This window comes from Stegastes partitus, unplaced genomic scaffold, assembly GCF_000690725.1.
Source record: "Stegastes partitus isolate 25-593 unplaced genomic scaffold, Stegastes_partitus-1.0.2 Scaffold296, whole genome shotgun sequence".
Taxonomy (NCBI): Eukaryota; Metazoa; Chordata; class Actinopteri; family Pomacentridae; genus Stegastes; species Stegastes partitus.
In genome coordinates this window covers 526,034-551,935 of record NW_007578027.1, presented here as the reverse complement: position 1 = coordinate 551,935, position 25,902 = coordinate 526,034, and the positions used below count along the sequence as shown (strand labels likewise).

Below are 25,902 nucleotides of genomic sequence, written 5' to 3'. Positions count from 1 at the left end.
TGTTTATTGTAGCATTATACCAACCACTTTGAGGTAAGAGTCAACAGGTGTAATCAAGGTAGCCCTAAAACAATCTTCTTATGGGGTAAACAACATGGACAACAGGATTTGCCAAGCAGTGTATTACTTTTTTTTTTTTGAATTCTGCAACTGATAGTTCAGCTCACAGCTCAGTTGTTTTATTTTATTTTATTTTGTTTTATTTTATTTTAAAAGAGCTCATATATATATATATAGTTATTTTATTTTATTTTTTTATTCGATTTACCTTTCTTTTTCTTTTTTTAACCCCAAAGTTTTATTTATTTATTTTTTTAAAGAATAATTAAATTCAATTTATTTTACCTGATTGCATTATTACTGAATTTTACAAAAGTTTTTTTTTTAATTATTTATTTATTTATTTTCTCAACCTATTTTTTTTTACGCTACCTGAACGCCGACGTCGGCCGCGGTGACGTCAGTGCGTCGTCGCTGGGCGGGGCGGGGCGTGTTGTTGTTGCTGTCCATCCTTCTGGACGTGAAGCCTCTTTAATCATTCAGTCTTGGATTAAACCGCGGATAACGCCAGTAATCTCCGTCAAGGATCCCACCGGCTGCTAAGTTTTTTCTTCTGTCCGTTACTATCTTCCGTCGACATGGGAAGCTGTCTAACTGTGGGGCCGAACGAGGCGCTGGTGGTCTCCGGTAGGTGTTCCCCTTCGCACCGCGCTAACGGAGCCAGCTAGCTGTCATGGTGACAGAGGAGCTCACTATGCTAACGAGCTGGTGTCAGGTGCAAACTGTTAAACCAAACAGCAAGATAGTTAATTAGTGTCTGAAAACCAGATAGCGAGTGTATATAGCAACTGAATCAGCCCTTCTCATCTGAATCACAGTTTAGCCAGTTTATAACCTGCAATGCTATAACATCCTGAGCTAGCAAGCCAGCGACGATCCGTTAGCATTGATTTGGTTCTAACGGTTGAAACTCTTTGGCTTATCAGTACCGAACTGACCCCACAGATACTTAATTAGTCATGTTTAAAAAGCACAGTTAGTTATAAATTTGCACATGAGGCCCACGATGGTACACTGAAAGGGGGCGTGTTTGCTAGTCCTCCATCACCTCTGACCACAACATGGCTGTGAATAGCAATAGTAGCAAAGACATCAGGAAACGAGCCACAACAAGTGAGTGGAAATGTGTGAATTTACAATATAAACACAGCATACCTTCTAAATCCAGACACTGGTTTTGAAGGAAGGAATTACTGAGGGAATAGCAATGACTGGGGCAAAGCAATGAATCAACCTAACACGGATTCAGTGTCGTTTGTTTAAATCAGAGAAGACAGTATTATTAACAGCACCATGGAGACAATATTTGTTAAATTTAGCACAAATATTCTTGAATATGAATGCAGGAGGTCATTGAGCAACTTACAGATGCTGGCAGATAAGAATCTGGGCCACACTGACTAGGGTTTAACAATTTATCCAGATATTCCTGACACTGCAGTCTGCCTCAGTGCAACATCCAAACCACAGGACTTGAGATTCTTTGATAAAATGTGTCACAACACACTCTTGTACCCCTACGGTGTGACGCCCTGGCCTACAGATCATATCCTCTAGACATATGGCAACAAGCTTGTTTGGTACAAGTTCAAGTTACGTAATAATTTTCAGATTTTAAGTGGAAAAGAAATTCAAAAATTACCAATTTTCCCACCAAAATTGTGACCCATATTGCAATCGTATTCTTTTTCACAATATGATTTTTTGCATGTTCTTCAGCTCTAACACAGACTACATCAACACCACATGCATGCTACTTACTCACTTTTGTTGCATGGGGGCTGTACATTTGGGGCTTTGATTTTCATTGATATTTATAATCTGTTCAATCTTAATTTTACATAAGATGAAACACGCTACACTTACAAATATATATTAATAATTGGCCTATTTAGTGCATATGAGAGATTTTGTTTCTTAGTTTCATCATCACTCTCACAGTCCCTCAGGACTGTTACCCCAGATGGCATCTAACCCTCCAGCTGAGAAACACTGCTGTGTAGCAACCACAGAAATTCTCTGTTTAAATCTTCTTCTGTTGTTTTATTCACACAACCTGTTCACAACCGACAGATCTTTTGAACTGGCCTTGCAGTGAACAAAGTAAAGTAACTATTGAATGAATCAGAGGAGTGTTCAGTTAAGGATGGAGTTTATGTTCGACATGTCTGCGCTCCCCTCCCTGTAGTTTGATGCTGTCATGTCTGGATTCAAAGGTTTAAGCACCTGGATTGCTGAATATGAAGGCTTTTCTTAATGGAGCTGTTCTCCTCCTTCAGGTGGTTGTTGTGGCTCTGATATTAAGACCTACATCGTGGGAGGCTGGTCCTGGGCTTGGTGGCTCATCTCGGACGCCCAAAGGTGACAACACAGTCCAAACAGTGACATCCACTTGTGCTATCGTATCTAGATTTGGCATTTCACTCCCTGTTTGAAATGTTTTATCACAACCAAGTGCTGCTTAGTACAGATGAGTGGATTGTGGTATGAAACACCCCTTTTGGATGAAGCGTTTTTACAGAGACCACAGCTACAATGGGCCTTTGCTGTTTTTGGTTTCCACAGGGAAGTCGGCCCCATTATCTGCAGACAGTCAGAAAGTAATGAGAGGATGAAAGCTGTTCTACCAAGATGTGCCTCATATTACACACCACATGTTTCTAATGTAAACCAGTTCAGGCATATTTTTTTCAGCTCACATTATAAACACACATTCACACTTTTCTGAGCTGTGTAGACAAGGACACCTTGTCTTTTTAGTTGGCTAGTGTCACAATAGAGAAGCATTTCTTGAGTTACTTATTTACAATAGTTATCAGAGATCAAACATTTACAGCAATTCTATATTCCACAACAGTAAACTTTACTGCCACTCGTCAGGCATCAGATTATAGTTACCAGTAAACCCACGTCTGCAGCTTTGTGTTGAGTTCATCCTGATTGAACTGTGACACATGATAAGTTTAGATAACACAGCTGTGTGTGGACAGTGTAAACGGTCAGCAGCACAGCCTGTTTGACAAACAAGCTTTTCTCACAGCCTTTCGCCAGGTGTGTAGAGGTGAGAACCAGTGGATCAACGGCCAAAGTAAAAATGTATATAAATGCAAAGTCCTTTCTGCAGCGGCAACAGCGACAAATGATGTGTATATACACAAACAAGCTGCATATACATGAATGCGTTAAATAAACAGAAACTGCAAAAAGAAAGTGCTGCATATCCAGTCACACAGCAGAAGTGCCCCAGGCCTCTAGGGGCAGTAGTGAGCTTTTCACCTGAGAGGCAGACAACGGTGAGCGAGACAAGTAACGTTAGTTGAGGGAAAAGCGGAATGAAAAGGTGTGTATTCTCTCATCTCCATTGATAAATAGCAGAGAGAACACAAGGTAGTAAAACACCGCTTCAGCACACATCGGATCACAGTGACTGAAAAGCTAAAGACTTAAAAACTGCCCCGAGAGGCCTGGGGCAGTTCCATTGTATGACTGGATATGCAGTGTTTTCCTTTTGCAGCCCATTTCTGTTTATGCGACGCATTCATGTATTTGCAGCTCGTTTGTGTATATGCACATCATTTGCCCCCATCGGCCGCCGTACCTTTCATAATGATCGCGTCTTTAGTTCAGGGAAATCACATCATCTACATCTGCTGTTTACCGTTACCAAGTGTCTGCAGTCGACTGCACAGCCTTTAATATTATTTGATACTGGATAAATAAAGTATTTTTCATTTCATTAAAACCTAATCTTATGATACCACCCCTCATTTAACCTGCACTCTGAAATAGTCTTTTTTCACTTTTTGCACAATTATATTTTCAGTTTTTGTTGATCATAAAATAGCGGCAGACTTTCAGACAGTCACATAAACTACTTTGCCTAAATTACACACAGCCGTTCTTTACTTTGCAGTACTTTACATATATTTCATAAGAATCCTTTAAATAAAATATTGTTAACATTAATTATACTAACTTTTATTACCATTTTTTGCACATTTTTGACATTGTTAGCCTGAGTGGAATACGACACACTTTCTTGACCACGAAAAGACTGACAGGAAATTGTCACCCACTCTAAATTTTTGAATGTATGTAGAGATGTTTTTAGTCTTTTTGTGTATATGTGTGTAAAATCATAGTAATTAAATCCATTTTACTTCAGTGTTGTACTTTTTACTCGCCTCTTTGTGGCCTAATAATGTGCCTGTGTTCCTGCTGCAGGTTGAGTCTGGAGATCATGACTCTGCAGCCCCGCTGTGAGGACGTGGAGACAGCAGAAGGCGTAGCCATCACTGTCACAGGTGTCGCTCAGGTAAGGCTCAACGCGTCTTGTCTGTGAAGCCTGTCACATCAGACTTTATCAGTTATCAGTAGGAGTGATGAACATTACGTTTACTTACTTAGGTTTAATTACTGAAATGTGTCCCTGTTGACACAATATCAAAAACTGTCGACTTCTGAAAACCACAATCAGATGTTCTTTGATCAGATAGTTCCTGACCTAAACAAAACCTCGCCAAGTTTAGACTCTTTTATTTGAAAAAAGCTGTAGTCCGGCTGCTTTGGTTGAGACATTTAACATTTAAGAACTATTACTTTTTATTAAATAAAAATCTGGGTTTACAGAAAAAACATATTTATGAAGTGAGGCATCAATATATGTGATTTAAATTTTTTTATATAAGTTGTTATGCAGTGTATTTAGCAGGGTTTTAAAACATAATACTCACGTTAATAACAAATCTGTTTTTTAACTAACGGGAAATATGTAACGCTGTCGATTCCATTTAGAGACGGAAGCAGCTGACAACAGTTAATGACATTTCTGAAAGGCCTCCTACACAGTTCACAGCTGTTTAATCACGGAGTTTCCTCTTGCTTGAAATTCTGAGTTAAATCACAACATTTCCTGCAACGTTCAGCACATCACACATGGAAATGTTCTATCAGCGGTCCATTGAGATGTCGCCATCATTGTTTAACTGTTTACATTCGTCGTTAACATTTTTTTTTCGTGGTGTTTTGAGAGTATGTGACAGACTAGGTGTCATCTTCTGCTCCTGTATGTTGAGACTTTGGTCCGTCAGCAGGTGAACTGGCCTCACTCTGATATTGTGTCTCCTTCAGGTCAAAGTCATGACTGACCTGGACTTGCTGGCTGTAGCTTGTGAGCAGTTTCTTGGTAAATCAGTGGCGGAAATCAAAGCCGTGCTCCTGCAGACTTTGGAGGGACATCTGCGCTCCATTCTAGGTAACTGACAGTTGTTATCATTTTTGATTGATTAACTTCTTGTTTATTCTTAGTTAGTGAATTCAGGGTGACATTTTCAGATTTCTCCTTGTGTCCAACCAGGAGGACAAAACCATTTATAAATATATAAAACAGAAAAAAGGAGCAAATCTTTACAATGAGGAGGCTGAACTTTTTTAAATTAGTTATTTGAATAGTTGTTGATTGGTTTGTTCTGCTGCCTGTCTTGCATAAGTCAAAAGTACAACAACTGACTCTAGTTAGGTATTACAGGCTGCTGCTGTTGATTTAAATTAACTGAAGAGTCATTCTGTCTGTCCACTGGATCCGGCAAAATCACGCTTTCCGTTCATTGTGTATGTGAAAGCGATGCGGCCTGCAGCTCATTTGCATAAAGTAGACTTGACTTCTACTTTATGCAAATGAGGCGCGGGGAGCGGAGATCCAATGCTTCGCGAAACTCTTGTAAAACAGCTAATCTGGCCGTTGTTGAACTACAATGAGGACAGATTCAGCAAGTCAAAACACAAATGTAGAGCACAGAAGATGAAAACAAGGCTTCTGCTAGTTTGTGAAAAATGAAGTGTGTTATTTAGATATTGATGAAGCCTCTCTTTTGCAGGTACCTTGACTGTGGAGCAGATCTATCGGGACAGGGACCAGTTTGCTAAACTGGTGCGCGACGTAGCAGCTCCTGATGTGGGCAGGATGGGCATCGAGATTCTGAGCTTCACCATCAAGGTGGGTTAAAGGTGCTATGACCGGCTGCAGCAACAATACCTGGCTGGTAGCTGCTAATAGGAACATCTGAAATACATGCTAATGTTGCTACTGAGCAAAGACAGGCCAGAAGAGAAGAGACCTGCAGTCATACAAAGTGAACAGATGATCATCACGTGTGAGAATAGAGATCAGTCAGACTTTATTAGATGAAAATATATTTATCAGCTGAGACATCCTCACTTAGTCCAGCATCTTTTTGACGAGACAGAAATTGCTCATGACGTTCAGCATTTCAGCTGTCAAATGTGTAGAAGTGATTCAGTTACAAAGGCTGAGTACTGAGGGAGCACACAGACGGGCACAAATGCCATCAAGCAGTGAATTTCCCAACCAGCTGTACTCTGTCTAAATAAAGACGAAATGCCCAAAAATAATCCTAAAAATGGTTTAAAAGGAAAAAAAAACACCAAATGAGTGCTGCTGAATAGGGTTACTGCAGCATGAAGGTGTCGCTGATTGATAAAAATGACATGAATAAACAATTTAAGCATGTTTGTTACCTTAAGGGGCTGCAAGGTGGCTCGGTGGTTAGCATCGTTGCCTCACAGCAAAAAGGTCGCCGGTTCGCGTCCCGGTGAGGACACCCGGGATCTTTCTATGTGGAGTCTCCATGTTCTCCCCGTGCAGCGTGGGTTCTGTCCGGGTTCTCCGGCTTCATCCCACAGTCCAGAAACATGTTGAAGTTAATTGGTGATTGTAAATTGTCCGTAGGTGTGAATGTGAGTGTGCTTGGTTGTCTGTCTCTAAGTGTAGCCCTGTGATAGACTGGTGACCTGTCCAGGTGAACCTGCCTTCAGCCTGAGTCAGCTGGGATAGACTCCAGCCCCCCATGACCCTAGTGAGGATTAAGCGGTGTAGAGATGATGGATGGATGGATGTTACCTTAAGAACAGAATGATCACAAGAGAGCATTAAAACATCCATTAATGTTCTGACCTAATTAATGTCTATCGTGCTGGTGAGAGACAGACTGCAGCTACAGTAAATCGATGTCCTCTTCAGTTCCAGCTAATATAGAACTAATAGATAAAAAAAGATTGTTGTATAAAATCTAATGCCGACACATTCCTAGTTGCGTGATTCCACAAACTATAGCTGCACATATTTGCCTGAACTCTCCTGTGGCACTATTATGAAGTTCATCTGTCCGTTTCTTCTCAGTGGAATAATGATCCAGCGGACGTTTGGGTTTCTGTTTGTAGGGTAATGAATGAGTCGAGTGTGTTCAGCTCAGCGATGCATCGTTGTGTTTGTGAAAGCTCTGTTGTATTTATTTCAGTGTGATTCATGAATTGCTGTTAAGCTTGTGGGAAATGGAGCTTATGCTGATGCACTGACCACTGCTGTGGGAGTCAAACATTAGTCAGATCCTCCCTGGTTCGCTTTTAAAAGAGCCTTCAGTGAATGCGTTTCCTACTTCTGGTTGATGCAGTAATCTCCGCCGGCTTTCATGGGTCTGATAATTGACTGGCAGCGGACTTCCCCTGCAGAGTTCACTGCTGTTGATTAGAACTAATAGAAGTGTGGTGCAGGTGCAGCGGCTGACCAGAGAGTCTCTTTCTATTAGATGTGTTCTGTCATATTGTTAGTGGAGGACGCACACATTTGTGAGATGTCATTACTTATTTATTTATCTTACTCGATCAGAACATCAGAATATTTTCTCTCCTGTTTAGATATTGTTTGTAAGAGCGCTGATGTTCCCGTTTGTGTTGTTCAGACTGAATGCAGCGTTCAGCGTCGTCATCAGTTCCAGTTATCGATGCATTTGCTCGTGCCCACAGCTCGGCGAAGGTGCAGGAATCGATAAGCCGTTACCACACACACTTACAAGATGTCTGTTGTCTAAACCACGCAGGACAAATTTGCTCCGTCAGTGATGAGAGAAAAGGGATAATTAGAAAACACGCTCACTACAAATCAAATCAAACGCTCGTAGGACAAACTGAAGGGTTGTGTTTGTAGAGACGGATTGCAGCACGTAGACAAATGATTACTTCCCCTTATTTAAGAGATTGTTTTATATTTAAATTAATTAATCACTTCATGAACTGGGAAAGATGACCATTGTCCTCACAGCCAAGTTGGATTTTGGGAAATGAAACAAACCTGATGTGTCTGATCTGCGACAGCCTCACAGCTCTCTGCGCTTCAGTCTCCTGTGAGTCTGTGTTGACAGGAGCGCTGCAGCTTATCGGTTGGTTTGTCTGCGTTCACAGGACGTGTACGATAAACTGGATTACTTGAGCTCCCTCGGGAAGACCCAGATTGCAGCTGTCCAGAGGGATGCCGACATCGGCGTGGCGGAGGCAGAGAGGGATGCTGGGATACGGGTAAGAAGACTCCAGCCGGTCTGTTTGAAGTGGAGCCCGTTGTGCACGATGACACGCTGAGCACAGCTCTGTCGCTTTGTCGTTTCTTAGGAAGCAGAATGTAAGAAGGAGATGATGGATATCAAATTCCAGGCCGACACCAAGATGGCTGACTCCAAACGAGAGCTGGAGCTGCAGAAAGCTTCGTTCAACCAAGAAATCAACACTAAGGTTTGCACGAGGCGTTTTGATTTGAACTTATGCAGAGTGCAACCAGTTAGATGTTGTTTTACTGTTTACCAGCAGTGGCCCAACAGTAGGCCAGTTATTCTGAACTTCTACTGAGTTAAACATCATTCAGACCCATGACAGCTAATAAACATGTGGAGTCTTGGGACGCTTGATAATTTTACTTAGTTATAACATTATATAGAGCCACCCGAAGACTCCAAAAAATCTTCTATCTCACTTATGCTGGAACTCAAACACAAACTACATCTGTCAGCTGAGATGTGCAGGCTTCAGAAATGTGACGGTTCATATGCCGATGTTTTCAGAAAGCAGAGGCTCAGCTGGCCTACGAGCTGCAGGCAGCCAAGGAGCAACAGAAGATCCGACTGGAGGAGATCGAGATCCAGGTGGTGCAGAGGAAGAAAGAGATCACCATCGAGGAGAAGGAGATCGACCGGACAGACAAAGAGCTCATCGCCATTGTGAAGAGACCCGCTGAGGCCGAGGCCTACAAAATGCAGCAGCTGGCTGAGGGGCACAAGTGAGTGACAACGCCTCACTTACAGGATAGTTCAGTCAGATTTCGCTGCTTTTTCAACTGAAAGCAGTGAACTTTTTGCCATCTTTGCTGAAAACTCTCACTCTCACACACTCGTGCAGTGTATCTACGTGTACTCTTGTCTCTGACTCTCCTGACTGTCTTTTCCCCAGCTCAGCCCGTTGATGGGCGTGTGTTTATCCCAGCTGTCCGTGCTTTTCAACTTCTTCTTTGAGAGAACTGATAAACACATCCCCAGCAGTCCATGCTCCTGAGTCCTCCTAAGTCTGTAGTTGACTATTTGGAATAACAACAAGCCTGTAACCTCTGTAGCCGATGTTTCTGTGAGGAGGTGGAGAAGGAAAGTCAGCTGTTGAAACACCAGCTGAGTCAGATTTTTGCATCCCAGTAACAATAATAACACAATGACAACAATAAAAACCACGTCACTGTGAAAGCAGTGGAGGGAAATTATAGAAAATTTAAAGATGTATTATTTTTGTTTTGTTTTTACAGTATTTTTACAATAAAGCAGTCAATACAGGCAGCTTTTAGATTCTTGTCAGGCTACGTGTAGGGCCGTTTTTATTCAGTTTTATTAGTCTACGGGGACGTCAGAGCTCTAAAGAAACACAGCCACACCATTACTGTGTTTCCTGTTCAGATTTATTGTCGTAAGTACAAACGAGGTCGGTGGATCATGTGTCCTGAATTTCCCCGTAGGATTTATGAAGTATCTGTCTATCAGTTTATCTCTTACAGGCTTAATTCCATATGCTGCGGTCATACAGTCTCCCTTTTAATAAACACGTATTATTTCCTACACTCAGGATGAAGACGGTGCTGATAGCTCAGGCTGAGGCAGAGAAGATCAGAAAGATCGGCGAGGCGGAAGCTTCTTCTATCGAAGCCGTGGGAAAGGCGGAGGCGGAGAAAATGAGGCTGAAGGCGGAGGCCTACCAGCAATATGGAGACGCGGCTAAGACTGCTCTGGTCCTGGAGGCTCTGCCCAAGGTAACACTCAGACTCTGCAGGTGCTCCAGCATTCAGTGCTGCTCATCCAGCCGATATGTTCAGAGGAACGTTCAGTTTGAGTTGACTGGTGTGTTCAAGCAGAACACTTTGTACAACATGCAGTAACATGCCTCCTAAAAGGTTTTTTTTAAGTCTTGTCTGCACATGAATTAAAGCATTAATTTATCGTTACTGCAGCTGCTAGTTGAGCAGATTGATACTAATCTTATGTTTATCTGTAAATTGTGACGAATCTGCTGCATGAAAATTGAACTTAGCTTTGAAAAAAGACTGGAAACGGGAAACAACTTATCTGGCTGGGTCTAAATGTGATAGATGTTCCTATCAGCACATCTTAGTTTGTGTTTTATTCTGTGTTTAATCCCACATAAGCACTTAAAAATCGGTATTTGACATTTTTAGACAAAAACTTAGAAACTGAAACAATTCATTTCTCATGAACCAAACTTCAGAAGCGAACACACGATGGTTGAAGGTGTTTTTCTTTCATGGATTGTAATGAGTCACATGATAACTTCATGTAAAAGATTTTGATGATCCATAACACTTCACGTGTCCTTGCAGATTGCTGGGAAGGTGGCAGCACCTTTATCCAGGACCAGTGAGATCGTCATTCTCAGTGGGGAGGGAAACCGAGTGACCGGCGAGGTGAACCGCCTCCTGGCTGAACTTCCTGTGTCCGTCAACGCTCTCACCGGAGTGGATTTGACAAAGGTAATCTCCTTCATCATCATATCGATGTGTAGCAATGTAGATGTATTATTAGGATTACTGAGCGCTATATAAAAGAAAAAGGATCTGTTTTTGGTGCTGTTGTTTTTAATTTGGCGCTACATTAAGTGTACCTGAAGTAGCAGAGGCTGAGATATCGTGTCTTTAGTCAAACGCTGTCTTGTTAACGCAGCCAGTTTTCTGTCAAACATTTATTTTGGACGAGTCAACTCGGTGCCCCAGTGGTTAGGCTGCATGCGGCTGAACAGTTACAAATTCCAGACTATAGAGCCGCCTGAATATAAGCCGCACCCACTAACTTTAAAAAGAAAAGTAGTTTTGTACATAAACAGGCCGCACTTGTCTATAAGCTGCAGGTGTCCACGTTGTAACAGGAGATATTTACACAGAAGATTTTTAACTTTTAATTAAATACGTACCGGAAACATACACATATACGTAAAGGCTTTTTTCCAAACAGTGCCTGAAACACGGCTGGTTAAGAAAATAAAACTACAGCAGCCTACCAGGAAAAGTCACTGATCGCTATCTTCATCTTCCTCCTGCACTGAAACCACTAAAGTCGTCTTCTTCAGTGTCGGAGATGAACAGCCTCAGAATTACTTCGTCACTTCCTCAGTCTCGCTTTCGCTCTCAATGTCATTTTTGTTTTGAGGTAAATTCAGAAAACTCGAAAAAAATCCATAAATCGATGTTTCAGCCGCAGCGTTCAAACCGTGTAAAAAGTAGCAGCTTATAGTCCGGAATTTACGGTAATCCAATTTTAAAACGATGCATCAGCCAATGGCAAAGGCTGCAGTCTGGGATGTACATGAAACAGTCAATGGTTTTACAAATTCATGGCAACCTTATTGTGTCGTTCTTTTCATGGTGTCTCCTGTGACGACCACGCGTTAAATCTATTAGACGGTGAACATTGAACTGAACCAAAGCACAAACTGTAACATCTGTCTGCAATTAGATATTTCCCCCAAACCATTCAGTGTTGATTCGTGGCTGGGAGCGATTTGCTGCATTCCTCTACTCTGTCACCATATTTCCTGTCTCTCTCCAATCTTACTATGAAATTAGTCTGACTCACCGGATGTCGGATGCAGATATAAGCCTCCGCTCATTTCTGTCAGCTTCCTCCTGCCATCTGTGTGATACTGTTTTCTTCACAATGGGAAACAACAACAACAACCTCTGAGCAGCAAACTACCGCACTAAAATATTCAAGGTTTTCAGAGGACTTGGATCAGGCAGTCAGGAAGCTCTGTTAGCTTTTCGAGATGTGTTGTCCACATTAGTCAGTTGTTCCATCACAGCATTTCCATTTCACTACTCTGAACGCCAAAGCTGCGTCCTTCGTTTAGCCACGCTCATAATCTTTGTGACTGGTTTAAGACAGGGGTGTCCAATCCTGGTCCTGGAGGGCCACAGTCCTGCATGTTCTAGATGTTTCCTTCTTCCAACACACCTGATTCAAATGATCAGCTCATCATCAAGCTCTGCAGAAGCCTGATAACCATCCTGATCATTTGAATCAGGTGTGTTGGAAGAGGGACACATATAAAACATGCAGGATTGTGGCCCTCCAGGACCAGGATTGGACACCCCTGGTCTAAGAGAATGCAAGCAAGCCTATGTTCCCCTACAGAACAATATTAGTAAGGTACAGCCAGACCATAATGTTCTACAGAATGAGCTGGCAAAGCGAGACTACTACGAAATAAACAAATGAAAAAAGACCAAAGAAAATTGAGTACGATTCTCCCTGACCAGTAGGTAGTCTTCAAATGCAATGCAATGTATATAAAACATAAAAATGGTGAAATGTGACTTTAAATGTCACCTTAATAATCTTGAGAGTCTGTGCCGTGCTTGGTTTTAGCTATTTGTTTCAGATGTGAGCGTAAAAGAAGTTGAAACTCACACGTTATCTTCAAAAATGCAGGTCACGAAAGTGCTCCGTCTCTTGTATGAGTTTCAGTTCCGGCTGAATAATGCGTCCTTTTCTCCGACAGCTCCCTTTGCTGCAGAAGATGTCCAGCTCTTAAGCCTGAAAACCGAAGACTCCACATGACTCCAGTCTCTGTTGTATGCACTCTCATAGACTGCCTTTAATACACTTGAAGATTTTTGTTGTTTTATACGTATACTCTGTATATGAAGTGAATTTTGGAAACCTCTGGTGCCTTACTTTATACAGGACCAGAAAATCTGCATGCACTGCTGCTCATTCAGTCATTTGGTTTTTTTTAGTTTGAACATGAGAATATTTTGTGTTTTAATCTATTACTTGGATTTATTGGCTTGTTTGTATGAAATATCATAAAGGAGGAGACTGTTGTGGTGATTTACATCCTGCTGATTCTCACCCAGGTCATATTTGCTTTATAATATGACGACACGTAGTCTTTGGTAATTATACACTGAAGCCATGTTTGTTCATACAATGAGGCCGCTGTTGTCACTTTTTGCACGGTACGTCGCGGGCCTTTTGTTCATTTAAATACCTCTTAATTGTTAGAAGCATCTGCATTCCCTAGAAAATCTGAATCTTTTTTTTTTGTGTTGTACTTGTTGTATTTTTAACAATCAAACATCGCTTTACGTCTTTCTAGTTGATTTTCAACGTAACAAAGGTGCTCTGAACTGTAAAAGAAGCCCCTGTCATTGTGCAAAATTCAACCTTAAACTTTTACTACTTTTTTTGTGTCTTCCCCTCGAAACAGAATTTTTATCCTCCACAAACTGTTGATATCAAGCATGATACGTTTGATTTTTTTTATTTATATGCTAACAGGAAAACGGGTAGCAAAATTCTGATCTTGTGCTGATGTGGTTAGCTTGTAATGTGGTCCTTTAATATTTAGTGTGGATTTTAATGTACAATATGAATAGTTTGGGCCTTGATTAAGAGTGAAAAAAAAATTGGTCGTGTTCGAAAAGAGGAAAAAAAAGTCACGAGGAAATTGTACCAAAAAAAATAAATAAATTGTTGGCGTAGAGCTGTATGAAATACGTTTTTACTGTGGGAAATGTGAATAGACTTAATAGAACATGAAAATGAAAGGTGAAACAGCGATGCCAAATAGAATAGACTGTCTGTTAGTTTTTACTGTGTCAGAAGGGGGAACTGGGGAAACCTGCATCTGAACCACTGTTTAATTTAACACTACGATTACCTGTAGACGCTAAGCCATGTTCAACAGAGTGTCTTTTACACGTTTTAGGGAAACACACTTTCAGTTCCATGTTTGTATATATCCGCACTGATTAGTTTTATGATTAACTGTGACATCAGATATACGGTGATGTTTTAGGAGAGTACTTTAACTTATACAGTAATGCTATATCTATTTTAAACAGTGATATTGCTGTTTGTAAATGTCACAATGCTTTGTAGTTTTGGGGTCAAATCCAGCGCTGCGGGACACAGAATCCGTCCAGTTTTGGAAACAGACTGAGGAGAGGTACCATAGATTATGGAGTTTAGCAGGCTGACCTCTGCCATGAGATATTTCCATCCACTTCCAGAAGAACATCTCCTCTGAAAACTGTACAGAGCTGCACTCACCTGCTTTACATCCGAACAGACGGCGAGGTTTAGTTTAAACTTTATCTCTGAAGCCGATGAAACTCTTCGGCAGTTGTGTGCGCGTGACTGAACAAACTCCGAGCTTACTAACAGAATTTACAGAAGACTGTTATTACTGCTGTTAATGTTTTCTGCGTGTGTCAATCACTCGTCCTCATTTCCTGTGTACACTGTATGTCTCAAATGGCCATGAGTTCCTGTATGCTCTTGCTGCATGTCATCCATCTGTGTGCAGAGTCGTCTGCTCACTCTGAACTAATTGTCATTCTAATAAATCAAACTGCCATCATTTGTTGATTCCTTTTGTCGTTTCTTATCCTGCAAATGAGCGATCATGAGTTAGATTTTCACAGGATCAGATGAACAGTGGTAGAAGGAATATTCAGATCTTTTACTGAAGGATGAAAGAATCAATATAGCAATGTGAAAATACTTCATTACAATTGAAAGTCCTGCAGGAAAAGTTTGTATTTAAGACAAGACGCTGCAGGCAAAAACATTGTTTTTCCTACGCTGAGGGTATTTTGCTTCATATCATGTCTTCTTTTAGACTAGTAGAAAGACAATGTCTAAAATCCACGTTTAGGTGTTTATTTTACTACACTTTGTCTGTTTGCATGTTTAGATTTCATATCTTAAAAAGACTGTTTCTTTCTGAATGAGTAGTTTTTTATTCTCAGAGCAGGATAGGATAGGATGGTCACTTTATTGATCCTTTCACAGGAAATCACTTTGATACAGCAGCTACATTAAAAAAACGCACTAACCCTAACCCTAACAAATACTTTCCGGCAGTAGTCAAGCCAAAGTGCATTCCCACAGAGAAATAAGATTTTACCAGATTTACCTGACAAGTCTAAATATTAAGACTAAGAATCTACAGTGTTGTTCATAAGTGAATTGACCTGAGAAATGGGAATTTAAACATTACTGTTAAAACTCCTTAAGTTGTCCTCATTAGGTTAAATGTGAGGGTTAAGAACCTACAGTATTAGTTATTCTACCTGAATTAGTGTCTTTTAAAGTTAAAGTTGCACATGGAAACCCGATCGAATCAAAAGATTCCCCTTGAATTCCTATACGTTCCTTTAAGATGACGCTTTAATCTACATTCTGTTTTAGATATGAAGAGTTCATTTGCAAAAACAGATAACTCCATTTTGTAGATTTTCAGAAAACGTATTTTTTTGTTGTTTGCTTGAGAAAATATCAATCAAACTGAAGTTGAGAGGATCTGACTCAGTAGAAATGACATGACAGAAATACAGATAACCTAAGGTGGATATTGTCTCAGGTAGACGATGGAAAAGTGGGTTTTCTGAAGGTTTGGAAAGATGGAGTTATCTGTTTTTGCAAACTCTTCATATGCCCTTAAAATACATCCCATCTTCTTCCTCTTTCTCCTCCTCTGCTTCTTTTTCTTCTTCTTTTTAAAAAAAAAAATCAATTGACCTCATCTTCATTGTTATTGCTATAATTATAATTCGGTACTGCAGCTGCCAGGATGTTTTGCTGTAATATTCGTGTATAGTGGGTGGTTGCCTTGTTTCTTTTGCATGTGGTTAAATCAAATCAATAAAAAGCTGAAGGTAAAAATAAAACATCCCATTTGTTGGAATTTCTGGACAGGCGTTCACCGTCGGTACCTAAATGCAGACCCGGGGTCTTATTTCTTTGCGCATGCCCGACAGATGTTGCTGCCGTAACCAGACAGCAGCACGGAGCACCAACACACCGGGGATGGTCTCGTCATTTTCTAATCAATACCAACGTTGTGTCTCCACAAAATGAAGTTCCCGTACTCCTAGATTCGTGAGGAGTAAGTATCTTCCGGCTCGTCGAGCCTCGCAGCGGCGGTTTCCGTCAATGAGAAGCTAAAGTTTGCTAACCAGCTGGCCTGCTCACAATCAGCACAAAGAAGCTCCTTATTTATCGTGGTGCTTCACTCGAGATATCCTCCTTTAAACGGTGTAATTTCATCTTTTTTTTTATGTCCGCTAAAGGGACACGGTGGCTGTTCGGCCGGCTCGGTCCGTGTTCGGGTTCTGGATCAGTCCGGCTCCGTTTGTTAGATCGATACTGACGTTAGCTAGCTGTTTGGACCTGGAGCAGATTAAGGCTGGATTGCTAGACAGATGGCTAACGTTACCTAGCTACAGCCTGACTGTCTGAAAGTTAACCTTCCCGGCTGTAAGACGGGTTTTAATATGTTCCCGGACGTGTGTAAAGAGCGGACGGAGGCTGTAGCGGAGAGCGAAGCCTCAGCTCCACAAAGTTAGTGTGGCCCGTGTTTGAAAGGTCACATTATTGAGTCTGATTTAATGAGGATCCCTGCTTCCTTTCTCCTACAAACTGTCACTCCTGTGCGCCCCACTGAATATATGCTCACACCAACAATAATCCAGGAACCTGCAGGACATTCAGTCATGAGGAATGAACCTTTATAACAAGTCAGACAGTTTGAAGGGTGGAAGTGAACAAGTGATGAATCACAGACTGTCTGCGAATGAATGATGAATCTGCAATTACTGCATCGCAAAAACATCCCAGTGGAGGAAATGAAACAATTCAGTTAGTAAATTGGAAAGTCTGGAACCTAGGATAGATGATATGGAGTGCATCTGAGCCAGGGCTGGGTTAAACTGTCACGCCTTTGATAGTGAATTCTCCATCATATGTTTTAAGTACAATCACTGCATTAAAGCTTGACTTTGACGAATTAGGTGGCAAATCAAACTGCAATATCTGTCAGAAAAGTTGCTATTAGATGTTTTCCCCAGATTGTCCAGGCTTAGGGAGATGGGGAAGGAAATCTCTAATAGGGCTGAAACTAATGAATATTGTCTTCATCCATTATCCTGCTGGCTTCTTGATTTACTGAACAATTGTTTGGTCTGTTTGAGATCTGTGCGTCTCACTGGAGGACAAAACAATTTTGGGAGCGTGTCTAATTGCAATTTTATATTTTTTTTTGTCAGACTCCGTCTTCAGTTCAATATTCACAGCGTCATAGATTTGAATCAAATCAAGTTTATTGTCATTCTGCTGTACAGACGCAGTCGTACAGGCAAGATGAGAGAGCGTTTCCTCAGGATCCAATACCTTAAAGCAATTTAAATAAAGAAGTGTTTGCATATGTGGATCAGCAGTTCAGCATTCTGACAGCTTGTGGATCATTCTGGAGGTTCGTTAAAACGTGTCAAATAGAATTTCCTCATCAGAAAACATCAGAAGCTCGACTGTCACACAAGAGAACGGCGTGCATCTGTGAAGTTGTTGCCACGGCAGTTTAAACCCTGGGTCAGATGTGGCCGTTGAGATTTGCTAATTGCCTTGTTTCAGATTTCAGTTTGAAGGCTAATCATTGTTCAGCCGTAACTCACTACATGCAACTTACTGGAAACGTTTCACTGTCAGCTATCTGTAAGCCGGCGGTCACTGTGGTGATGTAAACTGAGTCAGCAGCCGTGACTGATAGCAGAAGCTGTCTGTTGGTACAACATCAACACATTCTGGGAATTCTGAATATTTTGTACTTTTAAGAAAACACAGTACAATATCTTTTTTTTTTTTCTTTCTACATACACTTATGTGTATATGCTATATCTGTGTTTTTGCAATATAGATACTAATCTGTACAATATTAATACTTCTCTCAATGCTTCTATTCATGACGGTGAATAGCAGTGACACTGACCCTGCTGGCCAACTCCCAAGTCTGACCAGTGATTACATTTTCTTATGGTTATGGTTGCTCACACACTGTTTTGCAGATTCATCATTGATTTTCAGACAGTGATTTATCGCTTGTTCACTGCCACTGTTGAAATACATACATTTGACTTACTACAATGCTGCAGTCTTTATAATAAATTGTACGTTTTTGCTTACATTTGTAAGCCGGTAATCAACGAGGCTGTTGGCTTTTCTGTATTAAATGCGTCTGGATTCCGGCCCAGTGCTTCCATTTTGATTTGAGTGTAGGTTTTATGACCTTATAAACATGTTCAGTTGAAGAAATTGTGCTTTTTGTGCTGTGCTTTTGGCACAGCCTCTTGAGTTTGGAGAAGATGGCTGGTTGGCTTCCAGCTTGCCATCATGCTGTGTGTATGTGCCGCTTTGTTCAAGGAGGGGGAAAAAAAAAAAAGGCTTTTTCCATCTCCATCTCCGCTCTTTGCTGGCCGCAGTGTGTACACAGCGAGCTTTTACAGAACCATGATGTCACTTTATTACAAGCCACCATTTGCAAAAGGTCAAACTGAACTGGATGTGAAAATCGACGATGGCAGAGTCATTTCACACCACTGTAAGTGTCTGTCAGCGGCTGACTTGCACCTGCTCTGTTTGTCCCCAGTATGGTGAGGACTGGAGAAGGTGTCCCATGCTGCATTAGTGGAATAGTGACATGCTGGCCTGTCTGCCGGCATCAGGTGACCCTACCATCAGACTTCTTTCCCGCACGCAGATGAACACTGGACTACAGAAATGTAAGTGTTTTCTTTCAGCATGTTGTGGTTGTATTTCCTTTGAGTTTATATATTAATGAGCATTAGGGATCGCACTGTGTGTTCATCATACACTTCAATGCACAGGTTGAGGTTTTCAGTATCATTAACTGTGATGTGCAGAGGTGTGATTGTGCAACATAACTGCTGACCATTAAAACAGTGTGGTGGGTAAACGTTCAGGAGCAACATGATGATGCTTCTTTTTAGTAAATTAAGTAAATTACAGAAAAAGTCCAAATCAGATGCCAGCTTCTCACTCCGTTAATATTCATTATTAATCACACGATGCATTTGTTTCAAAACATTAAAGAAGGGGATGTGAGGTTTTGTTGCCGTGCTAGCTGGAATGACTGCAGGATTTCTGAGGGAGCCGTAAGACAAAGCTCACGCTGAAGGACATCTACTCCCACATCGCTTACTGCCACACAGTGTAGTGTTACAGCACATCTCAGTATATTGTGTTGTGAGTAAATGTCAAATCCCAGTCAGTGCTGGTTTTCTGACTCTCTACATCTTGCAGGGGAAACTACACAGAAGATGAGATCTGCCAGCTACCCAACCCCAGCAGAGTTGGATGCCTATGCTAAGAAAGTTGCCAACAACCCTTTGACCATCCAGATCTTCCCCAACAGTGTCAAAGTACCTCAAAGGAAGCACATTCGCCGCACAGTCAACGGGCTCGACACCTCCTCGTCCAGCCAGCGCCACAGTCCTTACCCGTCTCAGGTCAGCACCAGTGGAGGCCTGCTGGCCGTCCTCCGTGCGCCTGTCAAAGGCGTCATCAAAGAGTCAGACGGTAGCCGCGCTCGACAGCTACAAAAGGCAGTCATGAACCCTCACAGTGGGCCGTACGCCACTCAAAGCACTTTAAATCTTCCTCAGCCTGCTCCTCACATGCAGGGCCCGCCTCAGCCTGCAGCCCAGAAGCAGGGCATGGTTCATCCACAGGCGCTCCAGCAGCAGCAGCAAAGTATGACTCATCCAATGGCTTTACAGCAGCCTCATCCACAGGCTTTACAGCAAAGAAACATGGCTCATTCACAAGCGCTACAACGGCAGCAGAGCTTGTCCCAGGTTCAGACTTCGCAGCAGCAAAGATTGGCTCATCCACAAGCTATCCAGAGGCAGCAGAGTTTGCCACACAGCCAGGCTCTGCAGCAGCAGCAGCAGCAGCAGCAGCAACAACAACAACAACAACAACAACAGCAGCAGCAACAACAACAACAACAACAGCAGCAGCAGCAGCAGCAGCAGGGCCCGTCCTGCCCACCAGTCGTACCACAGCAGCATCTTTCTCATCTGCAGACACTAAAGCATCAGACGGCTCCTCCACAAGCTTTACTCACACAACAAGGAGTGACTCAGGATCTGCGCCACTTACCTGACGGAGCTCAGCTTCCCAGCCTGCAGCACACCCAGGGGCTAGTTGGCTCACAGGCCCTCCCCCAACCTGTAGCTGCGGGACCTGCTAACATGCCTAGCAGCCTCCAGCAGCCCACACCTGGACCATACGGGCCGCGGAAGCTCCCTGACGCAGACGCCCCACCAAATGTAACTGTATCTACCTCCACCATCCCACTGTCCATGGCAGCCAGCCTGCATCAGAACCGGCCAGGCGACCTGAGCAGCATCGTGCACCAAATCAACCAGTTGTGCCAGGCTCGGGCCGGCATGGGCACCACCTCAGTCTGTGAGGGCCAGATCGCAAACCCCAGCCCCATCAGCCGCAACCTGCTGATCAACGCCAGCTCAAGAGTGTCCGCTCACCACCCAGCGATGGGCAACGTGCCCAGCTGCCTGATGGTGGGACCCCCAGACAAAGCAGCAGCTCAGACTCCCAGTGCTGCTCTCCATTCACAGCCCAGTATAGCTGCTCCTAACAATATCCCTGCTTTTCACACAGACCCTGAGAAGGTCCAACTGCAGCAGCAGCAGCAGCTTCAGCACCATTTACATCATCAGAAACAACAGCAGCAGATACAGCAGCAGCAGCACCATTTACAACAGCTGCAGCAGCTGCAGCAGCAGCGCTCCTGGGCGCAGCATCAACTGGCCCACATGCAGCAGCCTCCTGAGGGGGCTCATCCCTGCAAGAACCCAAGGATGGACCCTCCAGCTGAGTGTTCTTTCCCCTCACGAAACCTCAGCTATTCCCACAAGCTACCAAACACTGCACAGGGCTTTCCTCTGAAACATCCTGCAGAGAAACCTCGACCTTCGTCTCCTGTTAACTGCCCAGTAGGATCTATGCCTTACGTTAATGGCCACTACATGCAGCCGCCGTGGAGCAGCATCCCAACCACAGCAGGTAACAATGGATCTGGCCCTCAGGACCTGCCGGTGGTTTTCCAGGGAGGGCAGGCTGCTGCCTCCACAGACCGCATCCCAGGGGCCAAGTACAGGCCTGGGAAAGAGGGTCCAGCTGGGCAGTCTAAGCTGATGTCGAATGTGGACTTCTTAGGGGGAGACTTCCAGATGCCCGGCTTTCAGGAGCAGAACATGGATGTGATGGAGAAGATGCACAGGTCAGCCATGGGCCAAGTTCAGGAGCCCAGCAGCAGCGGAGGCGTCCACACTCATCACCCAGGCTACCGTTAACGTTAGCGCTTATCCCCACGTGGTGTGTTTTGAGTTTTTCTCAACAGCTACTTTCAACATACGTGTTTTATTCTTTAAGATCTTGCAAGTGATCAATTAGATTTTATTGCTTCAGAGCTCAGTTTGGAGGCCCACCAGGTTGTGATGTTTCAAAGTATTCCTCAGGTCTTAAGCCATGTCGTACCTTTGTTGCAGATGAAGGGTTTTTGAGATTGTTGTCCACTCTTTTCATCACTGGCATGGATGTGCTGCTCTTTGTTCATGTATATATGGTGTTCTAAATTGTTCGTTTGCAGCTGAGCGTGTGCTTGCCTTATGATTGTCACAGTGCTTTTCATGGGTTGAAATGGAACAACTTTTATCAGCATTTGTGGCCTTACAACTGCCCAAAGGCAAGATTTAGGATGTCCTCGTGTAATGTTGTTTTGTTTTTTTGTTTTTTTTTTGTTTTGGCAATTATTTATCCTTTTAACAGGTTTGTGATCCATTTTAATAAGAAGGTTACATGTATATGCAATTAATACGACTGTTGATAACGTTTTAGGAGCTCTTTCTCATCGTTGAGGTGTACACTTATTCTATCAGGAATACAAACGTGGGTTTATGAACTGCACCGTTGGGGGGTAGGTTTTGAATTGAGCACGATTTGGGTTAGAAATCCGACAAAGCCAGCACTAGCAAAAACAGTAACACTCTCCGTTTCTGAGATTCATGTAGTTTTTAAGTGCCCTCTTGTGTGTAATATTTCAAGAGTTGCTTTTTAAGTAGTTTGTTTTATGACCGTTTTTGTTGTATTACTGTAGATCGTCCTACTTGAATCGTAGAAAATTACTTTTATGCTTGGCAAAAGGAGCCGAACCTCCATTAGCCCTTATTTGTCTATAGCTAATGTGAAACAGAATAGCATCCCATTATTATTATTATTATTATTACTAAAACTGTGTGTGTGTGTAAGAGAGAGAGTGTGTGTGAGTATGTGAAAAGCAAATTGATCACTTGCAAGCATGCAAGTACTTCAAATAATGCAAGCAGGGAAGATGCTGCGTTTCCCCTTCGACACATTTTATCACCACTTTACTACTGTAATGCAACTGATGTGGTGTGTGGACGTTTTCTGTGTGGCTTGTGGTGGGATGTTCATCTACTAATCACTGGCGTTGCCCCGTGTTGTATTTCCGCTACCTATAAAGAAACGAGATCGCGTAATGCAGGTTATATTTCGCTAGATGTGTCTCTAGCACGAAGCTCCAGACTCATGTCCTCCTCTTTTTTTTTTTTTTTCTGGTTAATGTTGTCTGGGCACACGTTGCTCTTCTATCCTCAAGCCTTCTGGAAAAAGCCTTAAATGCCACAGTAGTTATATTCTACAAGTTTCTTTGCCAGGATCCTGACTAAAGTATGGCTTCGTTGTGCGTATTTGTTTCTTTTTTCCCTGAGCTCTTGTTTGTTTGACGCGCTGCTGTCACATCATTGGGCGGCGGGAACGGATGAGATTGCCTTAAATGGAATTGTTAAGGTAATAACGCTCCACATGCCTGTCGATAAATCACCATCCTACTGTCTCCGATGTTACCGATCACGGATTTAAGATGATTTTAAGAGTAAAATATGAATAGTATTTAGCAGAAGTAATAGGTATTTAGAACAGGGCTGTAGCAGTTATTTTAAGGTATTTAAACTGTGTTTTAGTTGTTATACTTAATAAATAACCTGATCTAGTTTCTTAATTTATTTTTTTGGACCACTGCATCCTGAAGCCATAGGTGTTTTCACATTAGGTGCCATAGGTGAGGCAGACGGTGTAACCCGAGAGTCTGCGCTCAAAGGCAAATAGGAGGTTTGCATCCACGCTTTAACCGGATGTCTTTCACAACAGCAACGTTGTTTTTCCCTCTGAGTTGTTCCCAGAACACAGTACAGGTCAAAAGGGAGAAAGAATTACAAGGCGAGACGAAGAAAGACAGCTGAGATGCAAACCGTAGCTTTTCTGGAGTTTGGTCTTCATACTTGATGGCAGTTTTTTGTTTTTTTTTCCTGGCTCTCATTTTTGATGTGCCTGCCCCTCGAAGCTGCTATTGAATTTAATCTTAACACACACTAGTATGATTTGTGTGTACGTGTGTATGGATAGTAATGATGTATGGGCTGTATCAGTGAAATATTTATTTGATGGGCGCACGGCGAAAATCGCCAAATGCTGGTAAATGTGGCTGTTTGTTGTGCCGGCCATGTTTGGACATTATGTGATAACTGACCAGTATTCAAAGTGATTTTCCGAAGTCTAAAGACCTCCCGAGCCTGTCTGGCTTCCTGAGCGTTAAGTCACCTGAATGAAAACACTAAATGATCAGAGCTGTCCTGTTAATGTTGAACTGCCTCGTTACAGCCCGACACAGTCAGGTTCTACAGTTTCATATGAAGTGCCTCCACTGGGCTTAGTACGGAGAAATGTGTGAATGGATGCTTGTGTGTGTGTATGTTAAGCTTGGGTACTTGCACACAGGTGTGCACGCTGACAAAGGTGCACGAAGTTAATCTCTGACGGGGGACCAAGCTACTTAGTGTAACTACTGATACTGTGTCATGGACTGAAGTCCTGAAGTGTGCCACGATTCCTAGACACTGTCGGGATGTGTGAACTGTTTGCTGCTGACTCACTGACCAAAGTGACCAAGTGTCCCTCTCTAACCACCCGGCTAGAAGCCTCGGCAAGCTTGTTTAGGGAACTTGTGTTCTAACAGTAATAAGCAACAACCTGGTGACATAAAGGAGAGCTGCTGCCCTCGTTTGGACGGTCGAAGAAACTCTTGTGAAGTGTAAAGATGTGAACCGAGCATAAAATAAATCTAGATCGAGAGGTTCCTGTCTGCACATCACACCCCAGGTTTTTTCTTTCCCTCCAAGCAAGATCCTGATGTGGTTCTAAACAAAGCTTTGTGTTGTTGGGGCAGACATCCCGTCGACCACGGTGTTTGCACTCTGAGAATCTGATCTGGTTAAGCACATTGTAGCTCGTCGTGTTCGCTGACTCAGATGGCAATACTTATCGGGGCACAGGTCTGCAACAGCTCTCTCTAGATTTCTTTATACTCTGATTACTGCGACGGCCTCTGACTGCCGGAGGCGTCGTGTTGTGAACGGTGGTGGAGGGGGGCTTACTTCTTCTACTTTGTGAAAATGTGATATTCCAGTTTTGCCTAACCTTCAGGAATAAAATGTCTTGCACAAACATTCCCCCTAACCAAAATAAAGTTTGCAAACACAAATCTGTTCAAGTGCCTGTCTTTTGTCTTTGTTGTGTGTATATTGAGGTAAATACAAGTGTACGTTGTGTTTCCGTTGGGTCAGAACCACAGCAGTGGGGGTTGGAACTGGGCTCGGATACGTCTGAAGCAGCTTGGCAGGGAGCAGTTGGGTTGGTGCACTCATCACCAGTCTGGATTTATCAGTTTAAAGTCACCCACTGGTCCAACAGCAGTTTAGCAAACTGTTTCCAGGCACCAACTAGGGACCCTCAGCGATATGTTTTGGGTCTGACCAGGGTTGGGGGGGTTCTGGAAGGAGGTCTGTAACACAGGAACCCTGGTGAACACTGAGACAGGCGTATTTATGTGGATCTCGGCTTGCTGAACTGTGGTTGTGGCCTTTATGCGATTTATCCTGCTCAGATAATTGTTGACAATTGGAGCCGAATCTGGATCAGATTGGATTTTGAAGCTGATTAAAAATGTATTCAGAACAAGTGTTTGAGCCCAAACTTGTGAAGAGCAGCTGATCGACAGTCAGCTTGATCACCGCCGACATGTTTTAGGGTGAATCCTGTTTGTAAAGTACAAATGGAGACAGATTAAAGAACGTCGATATGTTTAAGAGTTTAGGTGAGAACATGCAGCTTATTGAGAAATTGTAGTTATAATGCTAAAATATACAAAACAGCACCTAAGAGAAAAGACTAGTTTGACTTAAGGATACTCAAAGTGGATCCAGAATTCATGATTTGAACTCAAAACTTTAAAATGACACTTTTCCTGTATTTAGAGTAACCTGGTGAGTGAGTTAGAGATGTCTCCCTTTCACAGGTGGATGATGATCACGTAAAAGTCTCAAGAAATCACTGCTGAAGTCTGATTTATTAGAGTGTAGAAATAAATAACAGCATTGAAAATAAGTCCATGTTCCCCATCACATCTAACTAGTGTAAGTGTAGCTTGTGTGCATTCAAGCTTGAGCACAAAAGACCAAAGCTTGTCCCAAATTATTCTAAACCC

At 42.6% G+C, this 25,902-nt stretch overlaps 2 protein-coding genes across 2 annotated transcripts; both read left to right on the top strand.

Annotated features, from left to right (window-relative positions):
* Positions 1-556: 556 nt before the first annotated feature.
* LOC103358194 (flotillin-2-like) lies at positions 557-14,817 on the top strand. Its single transcript, XM_008283068.1, has 11 exons — positions 557-687; positions 2,340-2,421; positions 4,285-4,375; positions 5,191-5,314; positions 5,937-6,055; positions 8,317-8,430; positions 8,521-8,640; positions 8,967-9,181; positions 10,009-10,192; positions 10,778-10,927; positions 12,952-14,817. Exons 1-11 carry the CDS (start codon positions 639-641, stop codon positions 12,982-12,984), a joined length of 1,281 nt encoding a protein of 426 aa, XP_008281290.1. The 5' UTR covers positions 557-638; the 3' UTR covers positions 12,985-14,817.
* A 1,409-nt stretch (positions 14,818-16,226) lies between these two features.
* LOC103358193 (protein FAM222B-like) lies at positions 16,227-24,900 on the top strand. Its single transcript, XM_008283067.1, has 3 exons — positions 16,227-16,347; positions 18,883-19,015; positions 19,557-24,900. Exons 2-3 carry the CDS (start codon positions 18,934-18,936, stop codon positions 21,632-21,634), a joined length of 2,160 nt encoding a protein of 719 aa, XP_008281289.1. The 5' UTR covers positions 16,227-16,347; positions 18,883-18,933; the 3' UTR covers positions 21,635-24,900.
* Positions 24,901-25,902: the final 1,002 nt, after the last annotated feature.